Source organism: Schistocerca cancellata, chromosome 2 (genome assembly GCF_023864275.1).
Source record: "Schistocerca cancellata isolate TAMUIC-IGC-003103 chromosome 2, iqSchCanc2.1, whole genome shotgun sequence".
Lineage (NCBI taxonomy): Eukaryota > Metazoa > Arthropoda > Insecta > Orthoptera > Acrididae > Schistocerca > Schistocerca cancellata.
In genome coordinates this window covers 1124545268-1124568684 of record NC_064627.1, presented here as the reverse complement: position 1 = coordinate 1124568684, position 23417 = coordinate 1124545268, and the positions used below count along the sequence as shown (strand labels likewise).

Genomic DNA, 23417 nt, shown 5'->3' with positions numbered 1-23417 from the left:
CTATAACACTAATTTTATCTTGAAGCTCTTCCATTGGTCTGTGTTTGCATATGAAAAGAGAACAATATGGGATTGTGGGCTGTCTTTATGCAAAACACTTTTGTTATTTATTTATTTATTGCCAAACTAGTTTCAGTGACAAATACTGCCATCACCATTGGATTCTTTGATTCTAAAACACGCAGGAATAGCATCCTTATAAAACACTGTGAAACATTATTACATGTGTACTGTTTCTTTCCAAATATTGTTTTCTGTGAATAATTACATAATACCATACCACAGTATGGTTTTGTAATGGTTGCCACTGTTTTCATTATATTTTCCGCATTTTTTGTTGCCGTTTTTCTTGGCGTTCATCATGTCATCTGCAACTGTGTGAGTGGCTGTTGGTAAACAAATACAAAACATTAACTTAGGTATGTTAGCATTATGCAGTTGGGATTGCGGTAGTGTTGTGGATACAGTTTTGGTGTGTACTAGGTTGTTATGTGTGTCCAAAAGTAGCTGCAAGCCATTCAACAAATGTGAATACATGGCAAACTATGTAACAACCTAGTACACACCAAAACTGTATCCACAACACTACCACAATACCAACTGTATAACACTGACATACATAAGTTCACATCTTGTATTTGTTTACTAACAGCCATTCATACAGTTGAAGATGACATGATGTAAGGGAAAAAAGTGCCAGAAGCAGTGGCAACAATCACAAAACCATGCTTGGACATATAGTAAATAATGTATTATGAAATTATTCACAGAAAACAATATTTGTAACAAAACAGTACATATGTAATAATGTTTTATATGTTCGCTATTTCTACATGTTTTAGAATCAAAGAATCCATTGATGATGGTGATTTTTTTCACTGAAACTAGTTTGGGAATAAATAACAAAACTGTTTTGTATCAAGGTGGGCCCACAGTCCCATATGGGTGATTTAATAAATTAAGGAAATGTAAAGGTAACATCCAGGAGCGGAAGCACAATAAATACAAGACACTGATGGACAGTGGGTGCCTCATATATCGAGGCAATCTGATCCTGTTTCTGGAAAATTACCACCTAAAGGGGTGAGTGGAACAATGGTGTGATTTCCGCCAGTGCCGGCCACAGGTATGTAAAGTTGAGTGTTGCACCGAAGTTTCGATGTTCTGTTTTTATATGACATGGTTACAAGGAAAGTAATTCTTTATCTCAGCACCCGTCTTCCTGACCTTCATTGTAAACACACTTAGAATTCATGGTGTATGAAGATCACAAAATTCAATTTTTTAAATCCAGTTTACAATCCTGCAGAAAGTTAAGATATGTATCCATGACAGAAAAATATCTGTGGCAAAGAGCGTGCTACAGCTTATGGACTACTTAGGAAAACTATTATTGTTATGAAATGAGATAAATTCCTAGTAAAATGAAATACATTCATTGTTTAAAAGACTGGGAATAAGGGACAAATTATACGTTATGAATACACTTATTCTTGCTTCACTTATGTTGAAAATTTGCCTTCTTGCTCTTTATTGATGCAAACTTGTCAGTGACACGCTGACTGAAGTCTGCGATCGCAAGCACGAGATTTCTTTCAGTGGAAAGCATCAACAAGGCTGACAATGTTTCCTGGCTAATACAGATGGATAAGAATGATTTTATTCTTTTCATCCTTAAAAAGCACCTCTCTGCTTCATCCTACATTATGGGTATTGTAAGAATTAGCTTCAGCAGTTTAGAACACTCAATGAACATCTTCCCTAGGTTGTTGGTTATTACAAACTACACTTCACTAATAGCACCAAACAATGATCTAAATTCTTGTGTTAGGTAGACAGAAGATAGTTCATCCAAAAACATACCCACTGAAAACACTTCCTTTAAGATACTTTCAGGAGACTTAGAACAGTACAAGGGAAACTTTTCTGGAAGAAACAATGATGAAGCTACAAGATGGCCTGAGAAACTTCATTGAGCAACCAGTAGAATCATTGCCACTGGTGATGCCAATTTCTTCATGGATATTGATAACATTTATTTAAAATGCTGAAATGGTCTTATGGGCGAAGCACATATTAGTGTCTCCATGCTGTAGCTCACCAATGAGAACTGTGACTAGTGGCATAACTTTACCGATGAGTTCCAACCAATAATTAAAGCAACAACTGGAAATAACTTTTTATGACAAAGAGCCTGAAAATTATAGTTTCTCTTGTTACAGAGTCACCTTCCAATATGTGATTCATAGACCCAATGATGTCTTCCATGTAGTCATAAACTGTGTTTATGGATGGAGACTGAATATTCCACCTAGTAGGGCAAGACCGTGGCAAGCATTTTCTCACCACCACATCAAGGATCATGGTCCACTGTGGGCTGTTTTAAGAAGAATGCATATACTTCCCACAAACTGAAAAAAGTATTTTCACATTGTGGTTGACTTATGCTACCCTTCTCATTATAAAATTAACTTGATTGGTGTAGCAATGCACATATTCTGTGTTAGGATAGAAAGTTTTCACAGCAGCGTGTATGCCACCAGAACAACCAGCCACAAATAGTGCCCCATCATAGGCTTGTGCATTTAATTTTTGGGGAATCTCATTTATTTTTTGCTTGTCTAATTCTTCTAGCAAAATTGCAGGTAATGTTTGTGGATCATGTTTGGAAGAAGACAGGGAACTCGATCCTTTCTATTGGTTAACCTCTCAATGTGTAATGGTATACAACATCCATTTGAAATACATTTGATACATCACTACTTTCATTTGCAGTAACAGCTAAAAATTCTAGTTCCCTTATTTGCTTTAAAATTTCTTCTTGGCATATGTCCAACGTAATTGGCAAAAATTCATTTTGAATTGTTTTGGATGTTTCTTTGAAAACAATTGCCTTATCCAAATGATCTGTGTCACATTCCATTCAGCACTGAAATTAATCAGTCCTGTGAAAATATCAAATGAATACAATTTCTTAAAATATTTAACTCACATCTCTCATGCCTAACTTCTTCATTATACTCCACAATTTTCCTTCTATATGTGCTACCCAATTCTTCAGCTACATTTACTGCTCCAAAAAGTGCCAGTCTTAAACAATTTTGGATGTGAACAACTGAGCACTCATGCTTCTTCACTTTGATACTCAGATCATGTTTGTACATAACTCTCCTTCTAGCCATGACAGTTCCCCAACAAACAAGAGTGGAGAGCAGAATAACATATTTTTAATTTCACATAAACAATCAGTGTATCCATAAACATCCATTTTAAATGCTCTCTTAAAATGTCAATTTTGCACATTATTTAAAACTGGTAACTGTTGTCCTAGTCTCTTTACAGCAAGCTTCTCCTCATTAGAAAGTTGAGAAAGTCTGTATCCTAAAAATTTTTATGCTGCTTGTTTTTACTCACATTCCACAACATAGAAATTATGTCATGATCTAGTCCTTACTGTCCAGAATGTATAAGACACAATAACATATAGAAAACTGCTGTATGAAGAAACAAAATACTCAATCACCTTGTAACACCACAGCATCTCTCCACAAGATTCTCAGGAAAAATATTGATACATATGATAAACATAAACATTTAGGATACTAGACCAAGGGTTGCATAAAGGCTCAGTCAATATAACTGAGTAAGTCTGGCTACAATTTGATCCGGTAATGCCATTACACTAAAGGGAAAAACATCATAAGATCTTGCAACCAGAGGTTCATCAAAACAATGCAGAGAAGTTGCTGTTGCCAACTAACACTTCACTTTTCCCTATCTTGTAAGATAAGCCTTCGTTAATAAAAAGCAAACTTTTGCCCATAATAGCATACTTTTGCTGACTAAAGGTGCCTAGAGAAAATATTTACTTGAAATGTATCAGTACACCCCGGCTAAAAAATGGGTTTCTATCAGCAACTATCAAGCGAATAGTGGATTAGTACATTGGTCTGACAAAACCCATTGACTGAATACTGAAAATATAAAGCTAAATGTACATGTTTAGCGCAACTGCAACAGAATAGTGTTAAATTTTACAGTATCTTCTGTTGCTGCTCGTGCTCATATGCATTACAATAAATGTTATTTGACTGGATCTGCATCATTGTATTTTATGAATATAACAATATAAGCTTTCAATTCCTGTAATGTATAGCTCAGAAAAACCAGTGTTTTTTAGAATTTCACAGCTGTAACTGCTGAGATGCAATGTCCAAGACAATTACAATGATGCCATTGTTTTCAAGGATAACAAATGCAATTGTGCAATAACTGCTATAAAAATATGCAGAATGGAGTGTCACCTCATATACACTGTCTGCATCAATAAATCCCAAATAGGTTAGTGTTAAACGTTTTTTGTTCTCTTGTAAAATTTGCTTTTTGTTAGCTACAATGTTGTTTCAGCACACAATTTATTTCTTAAGGAACATTTGCATTTGATAATTAATGTAGATTTCAAATAAAAGTAAAAAATTGGTGGTAGTTGCATCATCAACTTCATGATTACATATCTTATACACTATGCACTCTACTACTGACAAATTATTAAATTTGATATGCTTTTTACTCAACAGATCTCGGAAATCTTCCACTTTTCAAAGGCAATTTGTTGAGCTTTGTTTAGAATTTTGTATGAAATTGACATCCGGGCATAGATCTTTAAAACCTATAAGTAGGAAATCATTGTATGAAATAATTCAGAGAAGGCCACACAATAAGGCCCACTGTAACAGCTTACTGCTTCGCCAGAAAGGTGGCATCCCCACTGATGCTAATATGTTGAAATCTACAACAATAATCTGGAAGAAAAATTATGTGGTGCAGCTTTTGGCAAATTTTACTACGACATAATGGCCATGAACAAGGCTCTCCTGCTTACAATAGTTTTGCTCCTGCTGTAAGCTCTTCTTCCAGCTGCTTCACACATTTCCCCTACCTACTTATCTCTCCCACCACAGAAAAAGGTTTCTGTTGGTCTGCAAACTTAAGACTCACTTTTCAATTATGTTTATCCTGGCTTCAATGACTGTTTATTACTTTTCCTTAGCTGAAAGGTAGCTGGAAAAACTGAACCATTAAACTTTCCAAACTAATTAAAATTAAGCAAGTGCACCTTCATGTTTTATCAGTGAAACTGAGAACCTCCAGTGTTTAGGTGAAAATTCAAAAATCCAAAGCTTCTAAATTAAATATTTTAATTATTATGCTTTCAAAATGTAGGGCAGTCCAATACGATAATATTAAATCTTTACCTGCATTTGTGCAGCAGCCTGTAGCAGCTTTATCCTAAAGTGTACAGTAGAGGAACTCAGACTTTTCTCCATATCTTGTCGGAGAGATTTCACATCATCCCATGTACATGCCACCTAATGCCAATAAAGTGTATCTGCATTAACAACACTAACAAAAATTATCTTCACTAGCTATGATGACAACTCATACATATATGGTTGAACATATTAAGCTTGCAAGCATACTGTATTACTGCTTGGGAAGAATTTCAATCCACAATCAAATTTCACTCATAGGATACGGTTAGTCATACATACGTACATGAGGCTCGATCATTTTTAAAAACAAATGTAACATTACCGCTACGTTTGTGCCATTCACCCTCTCACATAGTAGCCAGCAACATCAGTGTCAACAGGTGCCCTGCACAGCAAAGCCACAGGGGCCACCCCAATAGACGGCAGTTACAAAGTTCTGTGCACCCGATAGACCAGCAGGCAGCAATACGATTGCTGGAATGCTGGACCTGCAGATCTGCTTGCCTCTACAGGGTCACATCGCCACAAATAGACCTGGATGTATTCTGGTGCCTTTGTGGTATTTAGGCTGGCATGACAGTTCATTCCTGATGAGCTCTCTGCGCCAAGTGCTGACTGCAATGGTGGTTCATCAATCAGAGTCTCACTAAGCAACCATCAGGATCTTCAATGCCATATTCTAGCCACCAACCTCCTCTGCATGGAGCAGCCTGTGCTGTCACCAGGCTTCACTGAGACATGGCCTCTGCACCAGGGACAACTGTGGGCTTTGTACTGGCAATTGTAGAGCTTTGTATTATTAAATTTTTCATTCCAAAGTGAACTCAGAAATTAGCTTTGATATTTCCTGGGGCTGTCAGTCCAATAAACAGTTATTGTGCCATTCAAATGAAACTCTGGCACAACCATGTACTGCCAAATGTAAAAATTTTATCCCAGGAGGAGATTTAAGTTCATGGGTTTACTAATAAATGTTGTTTATCTGGGCTGTGTGCTTATTGAGCCTCCAGCAGCATGATACATATGATGCATTCATATATCTTCCAAGTTTTGAAAGAACTGACATTTACTTTCTGTTCCAGAATGGCTGTGGCAAGGGACGTTATCACCCAAGTCTTACTGCTTCTTCAGAATGTCCAACAAACTCAAGAAGTGCTGTTGGAGAAGATGGCTGCTATTACCACTACACCATCACAAATCTCCAGCCACCTGTCACACATTGATTAGCTGGTGAAAGGATTCCAAATGGAATCCCCGCTGTTCCAGCCATCTGGCTTGGTTTGAACAATGTTTCCTGGCGCTTGGTATCATACGTAATGTTCAGCATTTCACACTCTTTTTGGGTGCCAAACTGTAGCATTTTATTGCAGTGGCTCAACCCAGAGGTCGACTGAGTGCCCGCCACATGAACGATTGAAGTTGTGCTTACTAGTCTATTTAGACTCCCAGGTGTACATTGAAGCTGCCCATCAATAGTTTTTTAGTTACAATAAGCTCTGTGGATAATTGTATAGGTAGTGGATAGCAAAGTTACAGGTCTGTCCAGAGAATGCTGTTTCCAGTATGCAAACGCCCAGTGCAAACAATCGGACACCATGTCTTTAGTTTGGGACATGATCCTTGTTCACTCAGCTCTTTAGTGATCACCCCGGACTTAAGGGCTCCTCCTTGGATACATGACTTCCCATAAGTAGGGCTACTGAATAATGTATTAGATCCTTAGCAGTGCTGTAGGGTATCTCTCAGCTGTTTGCCACCTGCCCAACTTGCCAGACCCAGCACCAGTCTCGGCTACTGCACTGTCCCAAGTCACTCACCACAGGCAAAGACACTGTGGGTAGGTGATACTCTCAACAGCTGCTCTCCTGCAGTAATTGTTTCGTGAAACACCAGCATCAGCAAGAGCTACTATCACTGAGCCAAATGCTTCACCTGTGGAAAAACAGGGCACGAGAAGGCAGTTTGTCAGTGAATGTGGATTGAGGGTGCCTGGACCCTCTGGATTCCAGATCAGATGGGGTGCCCGGTGTATTCCCTCCTAAGTACTGCATGTCCGGGCCGTTCTCCCCATCTACAATTGCTGACCATGGCTGTCAATGCCATTCCAGTGGTTTTTCAAGTTGACACAGACTCATCAAGACCAGGAAACATATCACCACTTGGGCTATCCTCCACTCCAGGAATTCTCTGAATAGCTCAAGAGCTACAGCAACATCATCAATACAGTCAATAGCCAGTTTAATGTACAAGTCCAGTACCAAGCAGCTTCCAGAATGCCTCCTCATGGTTGATACAACAGGGATTACAAGCATTCTGAGTCTAAAGCTTTCTAACACCCTGGGGATGGAAGTCCACAATTCTACTAACAGAATCCAACCATTCATGGCCAGCTTATACCCGTGGGATTTTTGCTCCAAATATGAAACAGTTTTTTCACATCCATCTACTGGCACCACTGGATTTGAGACATGTCACTCTCGTCCCCTCCGTTGTGTGCAATGTTCTTTTGCATTCAAGGATAAGCTTCAGAGTGAGCTCCAACGCCTGCAGGATGAGGGAATCTTGACTCCAGGCCTCGACAGCCTCCATTCAGCCTGAGATCTACTAGGAAGGTGGAAGAGTTGATAGACTTTATGGAAAGGGAGAACATGGAACTGATGGGACTTGGTGAAGTTAGATGGAAGGGAAGAAGAAGGAGGAAAATGAGAAGGCTACACACTCTACTGGAGTGGTGGACAAGAAGCCAGAAATGGTGTAGGTATCATAGTAAAATCAAACCTAGAAGAATATGTGGAGGCAATAGAATACACAAGTCATAGGGTGATGAGGATTTGGCTGAAGACAAGGAATGTAGTGAAGGGCTTCATCCAAGTATATGCACCACAAATAGGAAATGAAGAAGAGAACATAGAGGATTTTCTAGAGGTATTAGAGAGTACAATTACAGATGTGAAAGCAATAATAATGGGTGACCTAAATGTGCAAGTAGGCAAAGAAAGGCTGGGGAAGGAGGAGATAATTGGCCCATATGAATATAGGAGGAAAATGAGGATGGAGAGAAATTGGTTGATTTGTATGAAAGAAACAGGCTGATTGTGGGCAACACATAGCCCCGTTAAAAAAAAAAAAGGGGGGGGGGTATATGGATGGGGTGGGGGTGATAGATGAATGAAGGTGGTCATCGATTACTTCCTGGTGGAAAAGAAGAATCAGAGACTGTTGACAGATGTAACTGCACTCCCAGGAGAGATTTTTGATGAAGACCATTGAGTGGTGGTGGCGAAGATGAGATTCAATGAATTGAAAGACATAAAGGTAGAAAGGGAAAGGAAAATAAAAGTATGGAAACTAAAGGATGGCATGGTACAAGAAAAGTTTAAGGAGTTACTTTAAGTGTAAAATCCCTAACACCGATTATGCAATGTGGAAGACGAATGGGGTAAGTTCAAAGAAGCGTTTGTAAGATCTACTGAGAAGACCTATGACAGAGTGTCCAGAAGGATAAAGGAAACAGGGTGGAATGAGAGGGTGAAGGAGGCAGTAAAAGAAAAGAAGAAAGCCTGGCATGAATGGAACCGAGACCAAACAGCTGAAAGTAAAAGAATATACCAGGATAGTCAAAATAAGTATAAGAAAATTGTAGCAGAAGAAAAGAGGAAAAGCTGGGAAAAATTCACCCGAGAGTTGGAAAAAGATGTTACTAGTGGTAAGAAGAAGATATATGGAATAACAAAGAGTATGAGGAAGGAAAAGATGGAAAGAGTACTTTGATAAATTACAAAATGTGAGGAATAGCAGTGCAAAGGGAATGCGGCAGGGGGTCAGGGGTCTGGAAGAAGAGGAGGATGTAATGATATTAGAAGTGGAACTAGCAGTGAGAAAAATGATAACAGGAAAGGCATCTGGGATAGATGAAATTACTGTGGAGATGATAAAGGCAGCTGGACCAGTTGGGCTACAGTGGCTATATAGACTAATAAAATGCATTTGGACCCAAAAAAATATGTACCTGAAGAATGGGGGAAAGGAATAATAATCCCAGTTTTCAAGAAGGGTGACAGAAAAGTATGTGACAACTATCGAGGGATCACGAGTGTGATCCCTCGATAGTTGTCACATACTTTTTCCCATGTAGCACAAATAAAGGAGAGGATACTGGGAAGAAGAGTGAGTGAAAAAGTGGAAGGGCAATTAGAAGACGAGCAGTATTGCTTTTGGCATGGTAGATCAACAGTGGACTCAATCTTTAGTATGAGACAGTTGATGGAAAGACTTTGGGAGTATGGGATAGATCTGGTGATGATATTTCTCAGCCTAGTGAATGCATATAACAGTGTTCCCAGGGAAAAGGTATGGACAACCTTGAAGAGAAATGAAGTTGGAATCCAAACACTTGAAGTCATCCAGGCAATATATGAAAAAAGCTCTAGTTGTGTGACAACACCAATTGGAAGAACTGAATGGTTTAAGAATGTTACAGGACTAAAAAAGGAAGTGTGATATCACCACTACTATTTATAATGGTGATGGATGAAATAGCCAAAGAGACAAAAGAAGCCCATAGAGGAAGGGAGATGAAGATGTTACTATTTGCTGATGATATTGTGGTGTGGGGAACAAGCAGTAAGGAGGTACAAAAACAAATAGACATCCTAAATGATAAGGTTGAGAAATATGGAATGAAATTTTGTATGGAGAAAAGCAAGACCATGATGGTAACCAGAGGGGATAGAGAGGGCAAGGACAAATTCATATTAAGGGACAGGATATTGAAATAGTGGACAACTTTAAATATTTGGGAAGTCTTTTAATGGGGAATGCTTATTTGGAGACAGAAATTAGCAAAAGAATACAACAGAGTAGTACATTTTACAGGTGTGAGAGGGGCTTGGTGTGGGGAAGGGAAGTGCCAATGAGGTGCAAGCTGGTGCTATACTAGACTTACTTCACACCCATACTAATTTACAGCTCAGAGACTTGGACTATGAGTAGAAGAGAGGAGAGTAGGATACAATCCAGTGAAATGAAGTTTCTGAGAAGTATGCTAGCAAAGATGAGGAGAGACAGAGTGAAAAATGAAGATGTTAGGTAGGAAATTGGAGTGGAGAAGTTGACTGAGAAAATTGAAAAGAATAGATTAAAATGGTTGGGGCATGTGAAGAGGATGGGAGAGGGAAGAATATGAAGAAGAACGATGGAGTTCAAGATTGAGGGCAAGAGGCCAAGAGGAAGACTGAGAAAAAGATGGATTGATACAATAAAGATGAGTTTAATGAGGAGAAACCTGCTATGGGACCCAATTGTGGAAGAAGAATGTTGGAAAGACCGAGTTAAGTAGTACCATTGATACCCCAACCCAACCAGATGTTGGATAGAGGGGGAAAGGAAGAAGAAGAAGAAGAAGAAGTCTGATCTACGGATTTCGCTTATAATTACAACAATGCTTAGCAACAGTCAATCAACTACATGAACAAACAGCGATTGGCATTCACTCATTCAAATTTATTCAGCTTAGCTTGTATAGCCCCATCCCTTTTTGTCTGTGGGAGACTTCTTTTTATTTCTAGATGTGATGGGGATTCCCCTGGCAGAGACATCAACTTATGGCACCAAACATCAACTTATGGCATTCAAACATCAACTTATGATTTGTTCAGATATCAACTTAGAATGTATTCAAAAATGTTCAAAAACCAACAGGGATGCATTTCAGAATCATATGAACAATCACTAGACCAACGTGTGCTGGATGCTAGGTACTCTGTGAAACCAGGCTTTTTTCCCCTTAACAACATGAATTTGGCACCCCCTGTAACAGCCACCTGAGCCAGATACCCCAGTTTGCCACCCCCCCTTCCCTCCCCCCCCCCTCCCAAGTCCAGGCCTGCCTCCATCATCATAGCAGAACAACCAAATGGTTCACTAAAGATTTGTGGAGACTTCATTCACTTGTGGCAAGATCTTCAGACAAACTGATTTGCATGACACATATCTCCAACCCTCACCAGATGAGGTGCCCAAAAAACATCTTGGTCCTCAACATGCAATTTGGACTTTTCTGGCATAACTGGCTCCCCTTTGGCATTGCCAGTGCATTAGCTACCTTTCAACACCATTTAGAGCACCTTACATGAGAGGTGCTAACAGTGGCCAACTACTTAGATGACAAACAATCCTGTTGGCAGAACATCCACAACTGAGCATTATAGCAGTTGAAAATACCGCTTCAGTAGTAAATTACTTTATTTTCACACGACTAGTTTCAGACTATTATAACCCCATCCTCAGGAGTCGTAGCTGTGCTGTGGTCCCCGAGCGCCACTTGTACAAGTGCGATGTGCTCCCTATGAGCGCAGAACAGGAAAGCCTTGCCGCATGTGGGAGGCCAATTTCACGTAACGTTTTTCACTGGTAGTGCACCATGAAGAATGCATTTTCTGTAGTAGTTGACTTTTCGACTTTTCCAGGTATGGATTTTAGTTGTTTGGTGTTATTGGGCCACATCTGCGATGCACATGCCTCAAGTATTAAATTTATGGTATGAAAAACAGAATATGTCCTTGTTACCTGTGAGGCTGGCCCACAGGAGCATGCCAAATAAGGAGTTAAGGTTGGTGGCTAAATCTTGAGCATTATTACCAGTAACAATGTCATCTAAGTAGCAATCTCATCCTGGCTCTGCCTTCACTTAGAGTTTTTGGGCACTCTTGGGATACTATTGGTTAATTGTTATTGATACAGGCAACAATTTTCCATATGTATCTCTACTGTCTTCGACATCCTCAGCTGAAACAGTCAAAGCATGGCCTCACATTTTTTTCCGTTGAGGAGTTCCCAGATGCCACTGTGACAAATATGGCCCTCTGTTTTTCATGGACTGAATTTGGCATTTTTTGTTCAGAAAATGGCCAATGTCCAACTGCCTTGTGGAGAGGTTTGCCTGCATGTTCAAGAAAATGGACAAGCTGCACCAGCATTATGCATTGGATGAGGTACTCACATTGGTCTTAGCCTCCCAGCACTCCTACCCAAAAACTGCATGGCTAGGTGCATTGATCACAACTCTCAATTATTTTAGAATGAACTCATGAACTGCAATTATGGTTCCACATAGGATACTTCAGAACAAATGACAATGTGTGCCAGACTGCGACTTGAACCTGGGTTTCCCATTTGCTGCAAGTGGTCACTTGAACCACTTCAGCTATCCGAGCTCAGGTGACTGCTCATAACAAGGGAAATCCAAGTTCATGTTCCAATCTGGCACAAATTTTCATTTGGTCTGGAATATTAACAACTGTTGTGGAACCATAATCGAGATTTGCAAATCTCAGACATTGCATTGCAGTTCCTCAATTGTTCATCTGACTGTCCTTCACCCTCTTCCTGGAAAACAAACTGCCACCAATACTTCCTACAGGATGAGGCTAGGCACGTATCTTCACCAAGTGCTGCCAACACTGGATCTCAATGGTTGTAACATATCTGTTACATTGCATAATGGATGAAGTGCAACTCTACTGTGGCTCCAGATGACACAAACACATCAACCTGGTGTGTACTCACAGTGCACCAATGCCTCTGACAGGAAATCTTCCACAGCTTTTTGTTCCAGACAGACACCTTGACAGCCAGGATCCTCAACAGCAACCTCCAGTTGCCACTGTAAAAGGCCGTGCAGTCTCCAGATGCTGACAAAGTCCTTCCAAGACCCAGGTACCCATACCAACGGACATCAATAGTAAACCCCTCTCCCCAAGTTCACCAGTTCAGCAGGTCGCCAGTAAGGAGACCATCACTTCCTGAGACTTCAAGGTGGGCCACATCCTTTTTTTCATTAAGGGGAGAGGGATGCTATGTTGGGACCATTCACCCTCTCATACAGCAACCACTCATACACCAGCATCAAGCAGGTGGCCTAGACAGCAAAGCCAAAGGGGCACACCAGCCACAAAGGTTCTGCATTGTTTACCTGGGCTGTGTTCTTATTGCACCTCCAGTTGCATGGCACATAATAGTTATATTAACCTTATGTCATTTCTCATTGCTTTATTTATGACTGGGACAGTGCTTGTATAACAATAACTGCTTTGACAGCTAGTTACAAGAACCCAACCAGGTATTTAGGCAAACCCCTTCAGTGCTGTATTCATATTAGCAGTGACCAGATGCACTGCATATGTATCACTGATTAAGTGGGTGATGACATAAGACATATTATAATTTTCCACAGACAATGTTTAATATGTTATAAGGTGTAGTATTATAGAACAAGAGGATCAGTGTAGACCAAATCTAATTACATACATATAAGTTTCTCATATAAACAACCAGTATGCATCTGTGCAAAAACTTTTGTGCACAAACTAAGATGTTCCATGTTGTAAAAGGTTATCATATGCCTGACACTGGAACATAAAACACACAGTATAATCGTTAAATAATTCAAATGTATTAATTTCTGAGTGTCAGGCAGTTTGGTCCAACATTATAATTACAAAAAAGGAACATCATTAAGTAGGATACATTTCATATGAAAATCAGGAAATATTTATTTGTCATAAAGTCCAACAATTTTTGTGTTAACTGAGATCAGTACTATATCTCTCTCTCTCTCTCTCTCTCTCTCTCTCTCTCTCTCTCACACACACACACACACACACACTTTCCATCAAGCTCAGTATCTTCTGTACAACATTCACCACATGTCATTAACAGATCATTTAAAATATTTGAAAGGCTTTACAACTTTATTCAGTGATATTATGTAAAATTAGAATATGCTAATGAGTAGTTGACGGTGTCACTGACGCTTCAGGAGTGGCACTACAATATTTTGTTTCAAGAGTAAGAAGAGAAGGATCCACAGACTACTTATAGCAAACTATTTCCATTGCTTCCTTGTTAGTGGAGAATCATATGAAATGTATAGTTCCTTAAAATGTGTGATCCTTAAAATTATGGAGGTTTCAGGCATTTCAGGAAAAACAGACAAAAGATTTCACATTTGTAGGAAAAACAGCTCATGTATCACATTATTCTCGGAATGCATTTAATGGGTCATAGACAACAAAGAAGGTGCTATTTACAGTTTGTGGTTCATGTCCACATCACATTAGAGGGAGAAAGTATAGTTATTAATCTAAAAAGGAAAAGTGAAATTTGCTAAAGTTACTGACTGCAGACGATAACAAAACACACACTAGGATTCAACTATGCTTCAGTATTCACAAGGATGTTATAAATTATTAATATTGGATTATTTATTGTACTATTTACACACACAAAATTCTCAGTTCTTTCCAATATTGTATTGTGAAGTACATCAAGTTAAAACATTTTTAAATAAAGAACACTTACCTTCATAAGCCAATGGAAATCATTGTAGATGCAGCTTGGGTATGTTTCATCTACTTCAATAACAGGTAAGAAATCTTCATTTGTAACCAGCACCTTATCTTCATGATAAAGCAGACAGGCAAGGAATACACCCCTATGGAAAGGAATTCAGCATTTCAAAAACTTAATTTAGATATATTTTAGCAATTTTTTTTTCCTCATGAACTTCAGTTTGCATTACAACTGAAACTGCACAGAACATATCTGGAACCACTGAATTCGAATTATTTAAGCTAACACAAGGTTTTTATCTGTGCTATCACAGTTCATTGTTATACAAATGAACAAATGGAAGCCACATGCTTGCAGTGACACTTATGAAAAAGTTTCTGTGATGCTCTGGGACATTTGACAAATGGATTTATTAGTTTCTATAAAGAAATCAAGTAAACAACATGTCAGAATATAGACATAAATGAATTTCAACTTCATTAGAACCTTCACATACCTCCTTAAATTTTTCTGGAATTTTGAAGCAACTGTGAAAAGTTGTTTAATAGTAGTTTTCTTTCTCTGGTTTCTTCTTTGTAACCCAGGTGTTTCACCTGGTTGGGTAGCAGCCTTTATCTCAGCAGCATGTTCAGGTCGAGTATTACGCATTTCTGCAAACAGATCATCCAGGAGCCGTAGCCTTCCTGCAAACCTGGGCTCTCGACCTTCCACATCTCGCCAACCTAATGACACAAGAGATGCAAATAAATTAGGTTAAATATCAAAATAATAATTCAGGCCATCAGTGAACCTAATAAACCCCCTTCAGTCCACAGCAGGGAAATCAGTAAGTATTTGATAAACTTTCTTCTCTGTTGAGTGAATTAATATACTGTGGCATGATTGTTCTTGGTAAAACTGAGGACATGTTTCCAATCAATGAAACACAAAATCAAGTTAGAAAGACAGCTAATAGTTAAAAGAGATAAGCCATATGAATTATGAGCGGTGTAGGGAGGGTACGAGGAATCAAGATTGACACTAACAGAAACATTGATGATAGTGATGGAAGAATATACATGTGTCAATGAGGACACAGACAGAATGTGCAAAAAGAGACAAGTGTAAGTACAACAAACTATTTATGATGTAAGTGCTAGGTGACAGCAGCAGAACTGACCAAAATTACATGTATCTGGAAATACGGCTAAGTATAGCAGTTCTTTCAAGGTTACACATGTGAGCAGATAACTTAACTGTATTAGCACTGTTGCCCAAGACATCATCTGAACTAGTCTATACATACAATGATAATCTATTAATAAAAGCCTTGCTAATAAACATTTTCAACTATGAATGTAAACTTTTTCATCAAATATACAACTTGGCTTTCGTCCACAGCAACATATACTTTTGCTACCGTAAGACTTATAACTGCTACACTATACCTACTTCGGCAAAAGTAATCAATTTTTGAAAATATGATGTAATTGGATAGATAAAATATCCACTCACCAAGCAGCAGCAGGAGAAAACACATATAAAGGTTAAGTACATGTGCGAGCTCTCAGAGCCAGTCGCTCCTTCCAGCAGAAGGGTTGAAGGGGAAGGAAGAGGAATGAACAAAAAGAACTTGCAAGGTTTAAGAAATGGAGAGAGTTCAGAAAAGTTGCCCAGAACCCCAGGTCAGGGGAGACTTATCAGACAGGATGAACCAGGGTTCCGGGTGACTTTTCTGAACTTTCACCATTTCCTAAATCTCACAGACAGTTTTCCTTCATCCCTCTTTCTTCCCCTTCATTCATTCTGGTAGAAAGATCCACTGAATCTGACAACTTGCACATTTACTTAACTATACTTATTTTGTACTTAAACGAATTTTACTATCAAATGTTACATGAATACTACTCCAATCATGCACAAAATTAATTTGGGTATTCTTCTATACAAAATTTCATAATTCTTCATATAAATTGTGGTCCTGTTTTTGCAAATCATAAATGGTGATGTTAAATTTTGAACTGCCTTTGCAGTTTAAATAGTAGCTATAGATCACACAAATGCACACTCGCTCGTGCGCGCACACACACACACACACACACACACACACACACACACACACACACACACACACAGAGCGAGAGAGAGAGAGAGAGAGAGAATGCCACACAGAAGGAGTAGCTAACACTTTCTAAGTACAAAAGGAATTAAGAAGAGTATAGACTAAGGCTCCACAGAAATGGCACAAACACTTTGTGGTGTAGCAAACACACCAGCCTGCAGTGTGTCCCTAAAGTTTTTACATGAACTTCTCTTCCCATTTTCTGGTGAACTGCTGGTGCCTCAAACAGAAGTATGAAACATGGTGGGTATAAAGTATTTGAAAATACTGCTCACACATTTTTGGTATCACTATGGCTGATGTGTGAGCAGGTATATAATTAAAATGCAATAACAATCCTAATGATACAAAAATGTTTCATAGTAATCTGAGTCACTATTCCAATCCTTTCCAAACAGCCAATCATAGTTATACCCAGAGAGTGTGGAATAAAAAATCTCTACTCTTTTCCCAGTGGCATAAAGATTTTTTATCTTTTTAGAGTACATTTACTTTTGCCAAAGCATTGTTCTACTTTTTTATCTGCAATTTCATCTCTTGAGCGTAGTTTGATCCATGTTTCATCTAATCACATAATAATGGCACAAGTCTAATCACATAATAATGGCACAAATACTTCAGACCATGCTTCAGTTTTTCGAAATTTTTGGATGTCCCTTCTCAAACATTTATGGTTGTTAGTGAATACAGAAGACACTGCACACTAGGTTACCTGATGTGTACAGCTTTGTTCTTGATATTACATACTTAAATCATATGTGTTGCAGAAATCTCAACAATACAACAAATATTAAAGTGCCTGTCTTCTATCATTGTACACAGAATTTAATCAAACATTTCATCATACAAAGACTTAACTTGGTATCTGGAGCAATCTGGAGCATGGGAATATATATATATATATATATATATATATATATATATATATATATATATATAATAGAGGGAAACATTCCACGTGGGAAAAATATATTTAAAAAGAAAGATGATGAGACTTACCAAACAAAAGCGCTGGCAGGTCGATAGACACACAAACAAACACAAACATACACACAAAATCTAGCTTTCGCAACCAACGGTTGCCTCGTCAGGAAAGAGGGAAGGAGAAGGAAAGACAAAAGGATATGGGTTTTAAGGGAGAGGGTAAGGAGTCATTCCAATCCCGGGAGCGGAAAGACTTACCTTAGGGGGAAAAAAGGACAGGTATACACTCGCACACACACACATATCCATCCACATGGATATGTGTGTGTGTGCGAGTGTATACCTGTCCTTTTTTCCCCCTAAGGTAAGTCTTTCCGCTCCCGGGATTGGAATGACTCCTTACCCTCTCCCTTAAAACCCATATCCTTTTGTCTTTCCTTCTCCTTCCCTCTTTCCTGACGAGGCAACCGTTGGTTGCGAAAGCTAGATTTTGTGTGTATGTTTGTGTTTGTTTGGTAAGTCTCATCATCTTTCTTTTTATATATATATATATATATATATATATATATATATATATATATATATATATATATATATATATATATATATATATATATATAAAGAAAGATGATGAGACTTACCAAACAAAAGCGCTGGCAGGTCAATAGACACACAAACAAACACAAACATACACACAAAAATCTAGCTTTCGCAACCAACGGTTGCCTCGTCAGGAAAGAGGGAAGGAGAAGGGAAGACAAAAGGATATGGGTTTTAAGGGAGAGGGTAAGGAGTCATTCCAATCCCGGGAGCGGAAAGACTCCTTACCCTCTCCCTTAAAACCCATATCCTTTTGTCTTCCCTTCTCCTTCCCTCTTTCCTGACGAGGCAACCGTTGGTTGCGAAAGCTAGATTTTTGTGTGTTTGTTTGTGTGTCTATCGACCTGCCAGCGCTTTTGTTTGGTAAGTCTCATCATCTTTCTTTTTAAATATATTTTTCCCAAGTGGAATGTTTCCCTCTATTATATTCATATATATATATATATAGTTATAATAGAAGGAAACATTCCATGAAGGAAAAATATACCTAAAAACAAAGATGATGTGACTTACCAAATGAAAGTGCTGGCAGGTCGACAGACACACAAACGAACACAAACATACAAACAAAATTCAAGCTTTCGCAACAAACTGTTGCCTCATCAGGAAAGAGGGAAGGAGAGGGAAAGACGAAACGATGTGGGTTTTAAGGGAGAGAGTAAGGAGTCATTCCAGTACCGGGAGCGGAAAGACTTACCTTATGGGGAAAAAAGGACGGGTATACACTCGCACACACACACATATCCATCCACACATATACAGACACAAGCAGACATATTTAAAGACAAAGAGTTTTTACCAGTAGTCTCTCACTTTGTATTCACCTACCCCTTTTACCGTAATCTACTATACAATTTTATCCCGCCTATGTATGCTACGGGATTGGAATGACTCCTTACCCTCTCCCTTAAAACCCAAATCCTTTCGTTTTTCCCTCTCCTTCCCTCTTTCCTGACGAGGCAACCGTTGGTTGCGAAAGCTAGAATTTTGTGTGTATGTTTGTGTGTCTGTCGACCTGCCAGCACTTTCATTTGGTAAGTCACATCATCTTTGTTTTTAGGTATATTTTTCCTACGTGGAATGTTTCCTTCTATTATAACCATATCATTAATTTGAACCCAACAATTACGTTTGTTATTGTCGCTGTTGCATTTCGAAATCTTTCCTGTCGTCTTATTTTCTCTTTATTTTCTCCTTCTGTTTTTACCAGTAGTCTCACTTTGTATTCACCTTCCCCTTTTACTGTAATCTACTATACAATTTTATCCCGCCTATATATGCTTCGGGATTGGAATGACTCTTTACCCTCTCCCTTAAAACCCAAATCCTTTCGTTTTTCCCTCTCCTTCCCTCTTGTCTGACGAGGCAACCGTTGGTTGCGAAAGCTAGAATTTTGTGTGTATGTTTGTGTTCGTTTGTGTGTCTGTCAACCTGCCAGCACTTTCATTTGGTAAGTCACATCATCTTTGTTTTTAGGTATATATATATATATATACCTATATGGTGCATATATATATACCTAAAAACAAAGACGATGTGACTTACCAAATGAAAGTGCTGGCAGGTCGACAGACACACAAACGAACACAAACATACACACAAAAATATGTTTGTGTTCGTTTGTGTGTCTGTCGACCTGCCAGCACTTTCATTTGGTAAGTCACATCGTCTTTGTTTTTAGGTATATTTTTCCTTCGTGGAATGTTTCCTTCTATTATAACCATATATATATATATATATATATATATATGAATATAATAGAGGGAAACATTCCACGTGGGAATTTTTAAATATATATATATATATATATATATATATATATATATATATATATATATATATATATATATATATATATATATATATATATATATATATTCTTTTTTTTTTTTTAATGAGATCCATCCTTCATTAAATCCTCCCCACTCCACCAAGAGTGTCTTTCCACCTTCCACCTAACCTTCGTAACCTCTTAGTTCATCCCTATGAAATTCTCAAACCACTTTACCTACCCTCTGGCTCCTACCCTTGTAACTGCCCCCAGTGTAAAACCTGTCCCATGCACCCTCCCACCACCACCTACTCCACTCCTGTAACCCGGAAGGTGTACACGATCAAAGGCAGAGCCACGTGTGAAAGCACCCACGTGATTTACCAACTGACCTGCCTACACTGTGAAGCCTTCTATGTGGGAATGACCAGCAACAAACTGTCCATTCACATGAATGGACACAGGCAGACAGTGTTTGTTGGTAATGAGGATGACCCTGTGGCTAAACATGCCTTGGTGCACGGCCAGGTTATCTGGATACTTCCCACTAACACCAACCTGTCAGAACTCCGGAGATGGGAACTTGCCCTTCAATATATCCTCTCCTCTCGTTATCCACCAGGCCTCAACCTCCGCTAATATCAAGTTGCCGCCGCCCATACCTCACCTGTCTTTCAACATCTTTGCCTCTGTACTTCCGCCTCGACTGACATCTCTGCCCAAACTCTATGTGTTTACAAATGTCTGCTTGTGACTGTGTATGTGCAGATGGATATGTGTGTGTGAGTGTATACCTGTCCTTTTTTCCCCCTAAGGTAAGTCTTTCCGCTCCCGGGATTGGAATGACTCCTTACCCTCTCCCTTAAAACCCATATCCTTTTGTCTTTCCCTCTCCTTCCCTCTTTCCTGATGAAGCAACCGTTGGTTGCGAAAGCTTGAATTTTGTATGTATGTTTGTGTATCTATCAACCTGCCAGCACTTTCGTTTGGTAAGTCACATCATCTTTATATATATCTAAAAAGAAAGATGATGTGACTTACCAAACGAAAGCGCTGGCAGGTCGATAAGACACACAAACATACACACAAAATTCAAGCTTTCGCAACCAACAGTTGCTTCATCAGGAAAGAGGGAAGGAGAGGGAAAGACGAAAGGATGTGGGTTTTAAGGGAGAGGGTAAGGAGTCATTCCAATCCCAGGAGCGGAAAGACTTACCTTAGGGGGAAAAAGGACAGGTATACACTCACACACACACACATATCCATCCGCACATACACAGACACAAGCAGAAATTTGTAAAGGCAAAGAGTTTGGGCAGAAAACAAAGATGATGTGACTTACCAAATGAAAGTGCTGGCAGGTCGACAGACACACAAACGAACACAAACATACACACAAAATTCAAGCTTTCGCAACAAACTGTTGCCTCATCAGGAAAGAGGGAAGGAGAGGGAAAGACGAAAGGATGTGGGTTTTAAGGGAGAGGGTAAGGAGTCATTCCAGTCCCGGGAGCGGAAAGACTTACCTTAGGGGAAAAAAAGTACGGGTATACACTCGCACACACACACATATCCATCCACACATATACAGACACAAGCAGACATATTTAAATATGTCTTTAAATATTTTGTCTTTACATATTTTATTAAATATTAAATATATAATATATTATAAATATATTAAATAATATATAATATATAATAAATATATTAAATATATTAAATACTTTAAATATGTCTTTAAATATGTGTGCTTGTGTCTGTATGTGTGTGGATGGATATGTCTGTGTGTGCGAGTGTATACCCGTCCTTTTTTCCCCCTAAGGTAAGTCTTTCCACTCCCGGGACTGGAATGACTCCTTACCCTCTCCCTTAAAACCCACATCCTTTCGTCTTTCCCTCTCCTTCCCTCTTTCCTGATGAGGCAACAGTTTGTTGCAAAAGCTTGAATTTTGTGTGTATGTTTGTGTTCGTTTGTGTGTCTGTCGACCTGCCAGCACTTTCATTTGGTAAGTCACATCATCTTTGTTTTTAGATATATTTTTCCTACATGGAATGTTTCCTTCTATTATAACCATATCATTAATTTGAACCCAACAATTACGTTTGTTATTGTCGCTGTTGCATTTCGAAATCTTTCCTGTCGTCTTATTTTCTCTTTATTTTCTCTTTCTGTTTTTACCAGTAGCCACTTTGTATTCACCTTCCCCTTTTACTGTAATCTACTATACAATTTTATCCCCCCTATATATACTCAATAATACGTAACCCACTTCCAAACCATAACCAAAAAAATTTTATTTTCCACTTTCAACACTACCGTTGCTATAAAATCCACCGTTTCTAGTTCAATAACAGCTGCCTTCACGTATTAAACAACCATTTCGGCTAGTTCTAATAACTTTCACTTTATTTCCACTTCCGTTTTTCGCACATCACTGATCATTTTAGCCGCTCCCCACAGGTTTTAATGTCATTATTTCTTCGTCAGACAATTGTTAGCCCCATTTTCGTAATCTTTCACCACAACACCACTCCTTTTAATACGTTTTTTCGAAATTTTGTTCGAAATTTTCCCGAATTTCCCCGTCCTTTAACGTGATTTAGCGGCAACACAACCACCTAGCCTTTATGCACATCGCTGTCTACCAACCCAAGTTCACCACAGGATCAACTTAACCAACACTTTTTCGCCTTTTTTCATACCAGATCTCCAGTTGCTTTCTAGTTCACCTTTATCTCTCCCCATATATTTCTATCTTTCATTTTCATTTCAACCTCATGTTAAACTTTCCACCTTCTAATACCATGTCACCCTCACAACACCCCCACAACGACCCCATTAAGTTTTATTTACATTCCCTCCACAAACATGCCTTCACCCTAGCCAGATTACGCTCGCAAATTTTATTTTCTCAGGCTTGTCTGGAATTTGGCATTACCCCCAAAGGCCTCACATCTAAAGTTCCCATCTCTGGCTGCAACCCTTCTTTCCATCAGTCCCTATACCAGTTCCAAACTGAACAATCCATTGCCCTCACCCACCTAATCCTTCACCTACACAGGTCTTTAAATATGTCTGCTTGTGTCTTTCCAATCCACACCAACCAAACTGGTTGAAGTTGGTCCTAAAATATCACAGGGACAACTCCAAAACAGTCCCACCAAAACTTGCTTATGGAAGTGGTTGCTTATGATTTCTACAAACATAACATTTAGGGGCCACTTCAGTCAGCCAATAAGCAATAAAACGAATGCTGAAGATAAAGAAAACAAACCATGTGAACTTCAGTTTGTAGAAGGAAAATAATACTGGAATATTAAACACTTACAGTAATTCTGTGGACTGTGTAGGAAATACTACATTTTTAGGGATCAATAGTAATTTTCAGTTAAA

General features: G+C 38.8%; 1 protein-coding gene across 6 annotated transcripts in view; it reads right to left on the bottom strand.

Moving 5' to 3' along the window:
• The window catches only part of LOC126163164 (ankyrin repeat and fibronectin type-III domain-containing protein 1), a 793804-nt gene that overhangs the window by 65133 nt on the left and 705254 nt on the right, over window positions 1-23417 (bottom strand). For all 6 annotated transcript variants that reach the window (XM_049920104.1, XM_049920105.1, XM_049920107.1 and 3 more), the window contains 3 exons: window positions 15121-15346; window positions 14634-14766; window positions 5256-5369 (listed from right to left, as the gene is read on the bottom strand). In XM_049920104.1, the coding sequence (XP_049776061.1) occupies window positions 5256-5369; window positions 14634-14766; window positions 15121-15346 (473 nt within the window). The remainder of the gene's footprint in view (window positions 1-5255; window positions 5370-14633; window positions 14767-15120; window positions 15347-23417) is intronic.